The sequence below is a fragment of the Corythoichthys intestinalis genome, chromosome 9 (genome assembly GCF_030265065.1).
Source record: "Corythoichthys intestinalis isolate RoL2023-P3 chromosome 9, ASM3026506v1, whole genome shotgun sequence".
Classification (NCBI taxonomy): Eukaryota; Metazoa; Chordata; class Actinopteri; order Syngnathiformes; family Syngnathidae; genus Corythoichthys; species Corythoichthys intestinalis.
This window is the reverse complement of record NC_080403.1, coordinates 9,300,973-9,311,934: the sequence shown is the minus strand read 5'-3', so window position 1 is coordinate 9,311,934 and position 10,962 is coordinate 9,300,973. Positions and strand designations below refer to the sequence as shown.

General features: G+C 38.7%; 1 protein-coding gene across 1 annotated transcript; it reads left to right on the top strand.

Annotated features, from left to right (window-relative positions):
* Positions 1-1,934: 1,934 nt before the first annotated feature.
* Positions 1,935-8,687, top strand: perm1 (PPARGC1 and ESRR induced regulator, muscle 1). The gene is made up of 4 exons (XM_057846458.1): positions 1,935-2,019; positions 2,809-5,482; positions 5,553-5,669; positions 8,049-8,687. The coding sequence occupies exons 2-4, from the start codon at positions 2,830-2,832 to the stop codon at positions 8,105-8,107; spliced, it is 2,829 nt and encodes a 942-aa protein (XP_057702441.1). The 5' UTR covers positions 1,935-2,019; positions 2,809-2,829; the 3' UTR covers positions 8,108-8,687.
* The last annotated feature ends 2,275 nt before the right edge of the window (positions 8,688-10,962 follow it).

The window sequence follows — 10,962 nt, the reverse complement described above, 5'->3', positions numbered from 1 at the left end:
TGCATGCTTTTAATCTGCACACTTGAGAGCTGTGCAATAAATTAAGCAATACCAGTGTCTTTACTGTTTGCCATGTCACATAAAGTAATTACAGCATGTTCAAAATTGTCATTAGTGATGCATCAGTGAGTCTGGATTATTGAATTTTTTTTCCAGAGCGAAAACTAACAAGGATAGATGTACAAAATGATATGACATTTCATGAAAAAGCGCAACAAACATTTTTGTATCAATTTTCAGTGAAACTACAAAGGATTATTTGCGCCACATTGGAAAAAGTATGTGTTTACATAGGGCAAAATAGATTTGCTGCCATTGACAGCGATAGACATCCAGTCCTTTACAATTTGGGAGGGCTCACAGCTCGGGCGTAGTTTTGCATAGGGACGGTAGGGACATAACACTACCAACTTTTTTTTTTTTCTCTCACTACCAACTTTTCAGGATGCTGAAATTGTCCCCACCAACCTTTAAGCAACCTTACGTATATACATTATATAATGAGTTCAGATATACTGGTAAATTAGATTGTCTTCCCATATGTTGTCAGGATAGAATTGACCCGACCATTATTAACTTAATTATTTTCATTATGTTCTCACTTAATTTACCCCTTTTCACTTGCTGAATGTGCCAGTCCAGTACCCCCCCCCCCCCCCCCATGCACGTTTGGCTGATGACTTGACCCACCCCGGACATACACATGAACACTCACACAGCCCCGACAGAAATACATGTCGACAACATGCCACCTCCTCTGCCCACTTCGGGGGGGGGGGGGGGGGGCAGCAGCAACAACCTTAAGTAATTTAAAAAGACTCCAATGTTGTGGAGGTGGGACAACACACCACTAATTTTGCTACTGAAAGTCCAACCTGCATCAGAGTTAGCATAACATTAAACTGTGTGAACTTGCTAACCTGCAAAACTCGAGTAGGAAGCTGCTTAGAGAGACGTGTCCTACTGTTTGTGTTTTCTACTGTTAACGTGCATGACTTCATATGTTGCTCACACAACACAACGTACACACAACATAATCAAAATTAACTGTGTACATAAAAAAAAAAAAAGCTTCCCACACTAGCGTTGCGATCGACGTAATGGGCACCCGTTATTTAGCATATCAATTAATAAGGTTCATATTCGTTAGAAATGTAGCCCTGACCCCCGTTCCCCCAATCTGTTTGGTCTTATTAATGTTCCATCCCGACCAAAAACTATACATGCAGGTTATGCTGTTATATCGTCCCAACCAATGTTGAGACCAAACCTACGCTCTTAGCTCAAAGTGACTTCCATCCTTTCCAGTTCATTGCCGTGAATAGCAACGAAAAGGTTAAGACAACGTCCCACAATAGAGACATTTGTAGTAAAATAACTTGGAAACACCTTCAACAGTCCACATTACTGTCACTTAAAAATCACATTTTAAAAAATTTAAAAAAAATTTGCCTAGATTTTAAATTATTCAGAATTCTTTGAATCCTCAAATTTGATTTGTTGATATTGAGGCAATTTGTTTACAAATCACTTGAAAAGTGTAAACTCTTTCTTCCTCTAGCCAACACACACCTTCTTACCAAGTTTGACAACCGTGCAAATCATAGTCTGAATAAAGCCTGACAGACACACAGATTGTAGTAATTTATTGTGTGATGTTAAAAAACTAGGAAACAATGTCTGTGTGCAAGTGTGTGTGATTTGCGGTTTATTGTATTAAGTTCTTACAAATGACATCTTCAGGGACAACATGAAATGTTTTTTGTCCTTGTGGTGGTTCATGTAAATAGTAAAGGATACTGCTGCTCACTGTCATATGATTGAGGGGACTGAAATGTCACACCTCTCGTAGAGGGCAGGACATGTTCACCAGCAGCAGCGGTTCCATGTGACTAAACGTAGTCTATTTATAAAGAGCGATGCAGGGCGCCAGACTGACATATGTGACAGCAGCAGACAACGGCACATTTTCCTGCAGGAGACTTCAGACTGGAACGTTTGTCCTTGTCTTTTTTGCAGGTATGGAGCCTTGTATCGCGGTGGTGATTTGGCACAATCAGACAAATTTGGAATGACTAACAGAGGAACTCGTCAATACTAAAGAACAGTGTCGGCCCTTGGAATAAAATAAACAGGCAGACATGTTAATACACAGTCCATTACTAATAAATGAACATTTACACATCAGATTGTATTCACATGTGACTTTATTTTGCAATCGGATATGGTGCATTCATTTGACCTCATTTCAAAAAGCATGGCTGTCAAGTGCATGGTGGTCTGCTAAGGGGCTCAATCTACGGGCTCTATTTATTGTGTACCTTTGTCCTTGTAATAATGTACTCTTTCAGTATATATTATGATCTAATGAAAATAAGCTACAAACAGTTCCAAACATTTGACTGAACATATTTGTGAGCAATGTCGTGCTATAAAATATAGCCATTTACTTCCTATTGTGCCACTTAATATACTGTAGTTACCAAATTAGAAATAACTCACAAAATGGTGCAGTTCTGTTCTGTATCAATATACAGAGGTTTGTGTTGTTTGCAAAATGAATTTTTAATACCACTCTCACATTTGCAACTTCAAGCAGTTGTACCTAATAATGATTTGAATTTACAGCCTGTATTAATTCTAATTGACTATAGTAGAGTATCCCAATGACCGCTACACAAGTGCCTTATATATTTAGCACAAACCTGTTGTTAGCCAGACTGTTCAAAGCGATCAAGGACACAAAGAGGACAAAAGACAACATAAACACTTGCAAGTTGACCTTTGCGTTGCCATTTCTGCTCCCAGGAAAGCATGTGAGGTATCGGAATGGATGACTTGGATCACAGCATGCACATTGCGGAGGGGGACTGGTCCAGCTTTTACCAGGAAAGTGAGGAGTGCTGTTTACCACAACCTCTGCTCGCTCACCCTGAGGGCCTCCGTCGTCCTCACTCCTCAGTTTCTGTGACCCGGTCTCCAGAGAACTTAGAGCAAAATATTACTGTCTGTGTTCAAGCGGAGTTAATTCAGGATGCGCCAGGAGCACAAGGAGAGGATGAAGCCCAATGTGATTACACAGGAATTCATGTTGTCAAAGAGAAGGTGCACATCACAGAAGAACACATCCCAGAGGAGACCCCCCAAAATATAATAAAAACACTTGAGGCCGTAGATAAAGATGTTGCACAATCACTTTCAACAGAGCAAGAAGCAGACGAGGGATGTGAGGATGTCAACAAAGCTCCACTGAAAAGAGAGAGAGAGCGCTGGTTCGTAACGCTGTCTCTCAATGACAGTCCAGCGCTGCAACGGGGGTGTGCATCTACAGGAGGAAAAAAAACAAAGACCAAAAAACACGATTGTGGGACCAGGCAAGAACCTCAAAGCAGTGATAGTGAGATGAATGAAAATCTCAATGCAAAACAAAACCAAAACCGAAGTAAGGAACAATTGTGTGATGTAGTACAAAACCATAGCGAAAGACCAATGCACAAGAAAGACAGAACACAAAATCACGAAGAAGGAAAAATGCATGTTGAAGAAATGAACCAAGACAATCAAGAAGGAACCTGGCATGATAACATTGTACAAAAAGATGAAGATGGAAGCTTGTATGAAAATTCTCAAATGAATGACCATCGAGAAGTAACCCTTAACGGTGTTGAAATGATGGGGCACGACTGTAAAGAAGGCACAGATGTGACGGAAGGGACATTGCATGAATGTAATACTATGCATCAAGAAAACATAGAAGGAACCCAGTTCGATGATGATATGGTGGAAAATGACAGAGAAGGAACCTTATATAAAGATAATTCCACGAAGCAAGAAACTTTAGAAAGAACCCAACATGTTGATGATATCGTGCAAAAAAATAGAGACGGAACGTTACCTGATGACAGGATGATGGAAAATATAATTGAAGGGAAAAGACATGTTGAAAATATAATGGAAGACAACAATGAACTAACCCTGCACCAACACTTTCATTTGCCAAGGATGGAATCAGAGGAGTTTGAGGACAGTGTTGAGGTCTTGACCTTTGAAAGTTCTGGCTCTGAAACCTATCTCTCGGCTGCTGAATCTGTGGATTTCTTAGATGGGGAATCCATTGAAAATCAGCCAAAAGAGTGCCTGTCCTATTTCTCTTCATCGTCATTGAACAGCTGCAATCCAATTCAGTGGTCCCGTGCAAATATCACCAACACTGATTGTCCTGGTGATCAGACTTACGTTGAGCCTAAATGTGACCTAGCTGTAATTGAGAGCTACGTCCAACATGAAGTGGATCCGCCCAGAGTCCAAACCGGACCTCACCTATGTGGCAATGAAGGTCCGCGGGCAGTTCCCGACGTTGTCGTCACCCCCGTGGTCGAAGGCCCTGAAGCACACGCCCAAGCATCAGGCCGCACACCATGCGTCTATGCCATCTCAGCCTTCTGGGACGAAATGGAAAAATTGACCATAAATGACCTTTTACAGCTGAGGATGGCGAGAAGCCCGCTACCCAACGAGATGTCCGACATTCTGTCACAAAGTAGTTCCCTAGTCGACCCCGAGGAGCATCATTTGACGGACGGAGGCCTCACAGATGCGTCCGACACCGCTGACTCAGACTACTTCACGCAGCCGGACGAGTCCAAGCCGGACCGTTCCAGCTGGGATTTCTCAGTTTGTGACCTTGAAGAAGACTATTGGCAATTTTTGGGTATGAGCAGGAACACCAGTCCTGATCCCATCGGCAAAACCCAGCAAGTGGAAGACGAGAGGGAAGGGAGCACCAGGAGCCAGACCCCAGTACCAGTTGAAGACTACTGTGGACAATACCTGAGGCCGAGATCAATGACAAAAAACAAAAGTGTGCGGAACGTACGAGCTCTCAGTACCGGGGATTTACCTTTACGGTCACTTGTACACAGTAATGACAAAAATTCCAACAAGGAACTCATGGATTCAAAAGAGGAAGGCAATCTAAGATCAACAATACCTGCATTTTCCCATGAAAATGTTCTGCCATCTTTTCCTGTCTCTTTCAGCACACATGTACCGACGCAAAGTAATGTCATTTGTGTCTATGATCCTGAAGGCATGTCATCGGCTCCAGAAGACGATATGTTTTTTACATTTGAACATAAGCTGTTACCATCCCAGAGCCACAGATGGAAACCCATCCCCATCTTCTCCTGCTCATATCCTTCAGTCACAGAAATAACCATCCCCGAATGGAATAATGTGTTTTTAAGAAGGGACTTCCTGGAAGAGGACACTATTCCTCCCTTCAAAATTGTCTCGAACGCTCTCCGTGTGGCCAAATTGCCAATTTGGAAGAGTTCATTAGCACTGGGGAAAATCCGCTTCCCAGACAAAGGCAGCATCTGGTGCAAAAGTTCTGATGTCCTCCCAGCTCAAGGTGATATGGGCAGAGTCTCCCCTTCAGTACGTGAGCAACAGAAGATTGTGGGAACAATGCAGAAACCAGGTAATCATGGCAGATAGGAAAATGAAAAGCATTGTGTGCACAATATATAAATAATTCGTGTTTGTTCTAGTGCGAGAAGGCATCTTGTCTGCACTGCAGCAGGCTGACATGTGTTTGGTCTGCATCGCGTTTGCGTCCTGGGTGCTGACATCATCAGATCCAGAGTCTGCTGATGCCTGGAAAGCAGGTAGGAAATTTCTAAATTGAGTGGACATGATGACAATGAGCATTGTACCAATCAATGTGCATTGAAAAATACCTTTATGCTGTTTTAATCTGGGAATGTTTATTAGTCATGAATATTCAAATTGACTCTCATTATCGTCCTGCACTGTTGTACACCACTGTCCACTACTGCCAAAATTGCAAGCATATGAAATTAATACATCAAATCTAAACACTACTACCGGTAATACGGTATACAAAATAATTGGTGGTGGTGATAGTTGTTTTACGGTTTCCATGAATCAGATCTCGTTAGATGTGCTTAATCATTCGGCCTATTGTTGTCATCTTGAGTGCTTGGTAGTTAGTTTCTCTTTTTAAATACTGTATAAAGTATCGCAAACACATTTTCATTCATCATGCTAGTTTTTACACAGATGTCCCGAATAAATACAAAATGCCATTCCGAAAGGATTTTTTCACTCTTATTGGTGAGCTGTGATTAACCTGTTTTTGGAAAATTGCCTAACCAAACCTGTTATACAAAATGAAAGATCTCAATACAGCATTCATCATGCAAAACGTAGTGAATTAAATCACACTTATAAGGTTCAAGACGTTAATTACTTTTTCTACAAAGCTCCAGATTTAGGTTTGGATTTCCCACAATTAATAAAATTATCATTTAGAAAAAGCTTTTTAATTTGACTTTGGTTGTCTTTATGGGATGTTGAACTCAAAATATAGCCATTAATATCTAAACCCCTGGCAACAAAAGTGAGTACACCCCTTTGACAAAACGTACATCCCTAAATGTCCAAATTGAGGATTGCTTGTCATTTTCCCTCCAAAATGTCATGTGACTCATTACAGTCAACAAAGCACATGGATTACTGGAACCATGTCCTATGGTCTGATGAGACGGGCGGGCTTTCTTGTGTACCGTCTTCAGAAGAGGCTTCCTCCTGGGGTGACAGCCATGCACACCAATTTGATGTAGAGTGCGGCGTATGGTCTGAGCACTAACAGGCTAACCCCCCCACCTCTTCACCTCTGCAGCAATGCTGACAGCACTCCTGTAACGAGTCACATGACATTTTGGAGGGAAAATGACAAGCAGTACTTAATTTGGACATTTAGGGATGTACATTTTTTCAAAGGGGTGTACTCACTTTTGTTGCCAGGGGTTTAGCTATTAATGGCTATATTTTAAGTTATTTTGAGGGGAAAATAAAGTAACTCTATTATATAAGGTGCACACAGACTACTTATTATTGTGTCAAAGTGTCATTTTGACAGTGTTGTCCCATGAAAAGATATACTTAAATATCCGCAGAAATGCGAGGGGTGTACTCACTTGTATATACATATATATATGGCGGAAAACACTCAGGTGACTTAAAGTTCCGCTCTGAGACTCTCAATTTGGCCAACTTTCAAAATTGTCCGAAATGCATGTGTGATACATCATTGGAAAAGCTCAAAATCTCAATTTTCAGGGGGAACAAAAATTTTGAACAGGAACGATTTTAGCGAGATATTATCGCGTAATTACCTTGTTTCGATCCAAAAACTCCATGTAGCATGTATCACCGAGGGTCAAGACACAGCTGTGAATGGCCATGGCCGGATTTTTTATTTTATTTTATGGTTAAAACATGGTGATATAACAAGGGTCGCAATGCAGAAATCGCAGACAACAAAGAGTGGTTGAGATTTTCTTTTTCATATAGTTACCCTTATAAACGTTCTTTTTCAGTTTTTTTTGTTGTTGTTTGGATCGATTATTTATCATCTAACATATCAGGGAAAATGCGACAGTAACAAAAAAAAAAATACAATTAAGCGATAGTTATGAGGTAGATATCCGTGACTTTTTTACCGATGCCAAATTTTTCATTGTGACGTAATTCGTTTAAAAGTTTAAATATGCGAGTGAATAATTTTTTGAAGTATTTTTTTGGGGGGGGGGTTTAAACCAAAATTTAGACATCAATTAATGATTCTAAGCTAAAAATGACAGACATTTTGAATCATAAATATCATTACTTACCTTCTTTTTATGGCTAGGTTGAAACAAAAGTGGTTGCGCAACATCTGTTAATGGGGGTTTTCAGGGTAAAACGGACAAATTAAAAATAGTTCGGAGGCTTAGTGCGCCATTAATCTGCTTTGGCAGCATATAGACATATTGTTCTGTCAAACACAACATTTCTTTTGGCTTAAAATATAGCATCTTATTTTAAAGAGAGGTGCAAGAGCAGAAACTGCTTTTTGAGTCTTGTCTGTGTTTTCCGCCATATATAATTAGATATATATTTATATATATATAATGTATAGGCAATTATTTAAGGTCACGAGTAACATGACAATATAATCAAATGTGCAATATGTTTTGTAGCTCTGCTTGCAAACGTGAGCGCACTCTCAGCGATCCAGTACCTGCGACAGACCAAGTGAAGATGCAAGCAGAATGAAACCACTGTAAATGGGAAATCTTATTCCTGCTTTATGAAATACATTGTAATTTCATAAAATATCATATTTCCAAGATTTTAAATGTGACTGGCTAAGTAAAAATATAAACCTGTCATTTTTTTCATGTTGTTTCAACAAAGTTAAGCCTGCAATTTTGCACAAATCTATGGTATCTCATAGGAGTGTAGATAAGCTTAGCGGTGTCAGTGCTGTGTAAAATTTGGCTTTATTAAAGAATGACTGAACGATGGAAAGCCCGAAAGTGTGAAATATATTGGCAAAGTATGCATGTATATTTGAAAAATAAAAGGGAACATACTCAGAGCCTGTATTAAAATTTGTGATCACTTACCTTGAAAGTGCTTGTACTTTACGTCAACACGAGCGTTTTCCATTTTCAACCACTTATGTTGTTATAATGACGCAAGTGGTTTGTCAGCGACAAAAGAAATATATAAGAAATGTAAAAAATAATATACATATAAGGATTGAATCTGCAAATTTACTTGTGCTACAAGTAGATAAAATTTACCTACAGTGTCAAATTTTAAGTGCAAAATGCTGCTGGGAGTGTTGAGCTGTGGCTCACAGAAAAGTACACTGCTCAGCCTGTGAATAATAGGTTCTGTTGTGCTCTGCTGCCAGTTTAAGCATAAATTTAAGCAAGGGCCACAAACTTGATCACGGAAGTTTATTCAACTCATTTAACAGAAATAACTTGATGAGTTGGGTATACTCAGAAATTACTAAAGAGAATTTGAGTTGTCACGAGTTGAGGCGCTTCATTTAGACAAAAGTGCTGCTTTGCTCACATCACAATGCCAGGGAACTATACTATGGACCATCTTTGTTGCATGAAATTATGTTGCTGTGTGTTGAGTATCTTTTTGGATTAAAAGTGATGCTTTGCCACGATCTTACAAGTTCTTGGTGACAAATAACTTTGCTTTGGGTTCATTTAGATAAGTGGACCAGGCACAGTCGTCATTATATCTTAAACGGAACCTCGGACTTAAGACTTGTAGGGTCTAATAAGCCACAATTGTTCTCTTTTACGAAAATATGTTATGAGAAACACGTAAATATTGCCATTGATTTAAAAATCTATCATATTCAGTACGTTTTGACCAACGGAGGGCACCATGTTTTTATACCTGCATTGGACGCGCGGGGTGATGACGTAGATTGTCACTATCACTCGACAAATACTACCGGATTACTGCAATTCCTTGTACGCGGCAAGACGTCCAACACATGCACTCACTGGTTAAAAGCGACGAGTACTTACTATGTGTTTTTATTGAGTCTTTTATTTCCTTTTCATTGCCTCAACATACTTTTTGCATGTGTTTTCCTCTCATACTTTTAAGCAGTTTTTCCTTGTGGTTGCCTTAAAGCAGATTTTAATTTGTTTCATTACAGTAAATGTTACAGCTATTTTGGGTTCATGTAATATTTTCATATAGCCTAAAGTTCTGCTACTGGAAATAAAACAATTGATTTTACTTAATTTCTTTAGTTAGATTTCACATACATTAACTAACTACAACAACGTAACATTTACCTGATAGTTAAGAAAACATTAACTTCAGTGGGAAGTAAAATTGGATTGCAGAAAGTGAACTTAATATTGCAAGCAGTAAAATTTACTTAAAGTACGTGTAAATTGTTACAAAGATTTTATCAAGTAAATCACAAGTTTTTTTTTTTTTCAGTGCAGTCTTTCCTGTTCATTTTGCTTTTGCTCGTTTTGTGAAATATCAACAGTTCTGTCATGCTCATTAATGTTGCTCTCGGGTTCAAATTGAAAGGGTTGAGAGGACGACATTTTTATGGCGCTAGAGTCATACTCTGGAAGTCCGGCAGCATAACCATGTGACGTCACCACTCTACGACGTCAACAACAATGGCGACCTACTAGTTAAACTAATTTTACAAATTCTATTAAAACAAAAACACCATGGGGGGTTTCGATATCAAATTATTTTAACTCACAATAATGTGTATCTTTTAAGAACTACAATTCTTTCTATCCGTGGATCCCTTTAAAGTTTATGATCCCACTGTAGTATAAATGTACAAAAAGAATTACGCAATTTACCATAACTTGAGTTGATCATATTCGCATAATTTGACAATTTTTTTCCCCACATCAAACCACTTCAGCAAGTAAGGTGTCACTGCAGAATATTTATTGAAATAAATAGACAATGGACACACTTTAATGGATACACATAAATATTACATTTCAAGGCCTTTTTTAAATTGTCAATATTTAAATTAGTCTCCAATTCTTGTATTTGCATTCTTCCATGAAATACCAGATTCTGATCCAATTAATAATTACTATCAATTATAGTACTATATAGTGTTATAGCTTAAGGTTTCCTGCTAAACCATGGTTAAATCTAAAACTAATGGTATTCATTCATATACAATATTGTGAACATTTAATATATACAGGCTCAAAAAGGAGTGAATAAAGCTTAGGTCATACTGTGAAAAGATATCTTGATATATAAAACTTTAGGATTTAGACAAATATTTAGCAGAATTAGAGTAAAACCCACCTCTACTATTTGTTTAAAGTCTAAACAAGACGATGCCACTTGCTACTCTAGTCTGAGTCATGCTCCATTGTTAACACTTATTCAAAAACTGGTTAAAATGCAGTTCTGTACAAGGAATCATCATTCATACGCAATAATATATTTGAAGGTCACACCAAAGTCTGTTTCCAAATCTTCTGAGGGCTGTGGTTTCACAACATTGTGTGTTGCATATGAAACTGTTAAACAGTAGGTTGGCAAAAGTACATCACTTTTGAAATCTCACGT

Excerpts from the sequence above, each read along its gene's own strand:
- perm1 (XM_057846458.1), top strand. The coding sequence starts at position 2,830 with ATGGATGACTTGGATCACAGCATGCACATTGCGGAGGGGGACTGGTCC. Across the intron at positions 5,483-5,552 it reads GGGAACAATGCAGAAACCAG|TGCGAGAAGGCATCTTGTCT; the intron begins GTAATCATGGCA and ends TGTTTGTTCTAG. Across the intron at positions 5,670-8,048 it reads TGCTGATGCCTGGAAAGCAG|CTCTGCTTGCAAACGTGAGC; the intron begins GTAGGAAATTTC and ends TATGTTTTGTAG.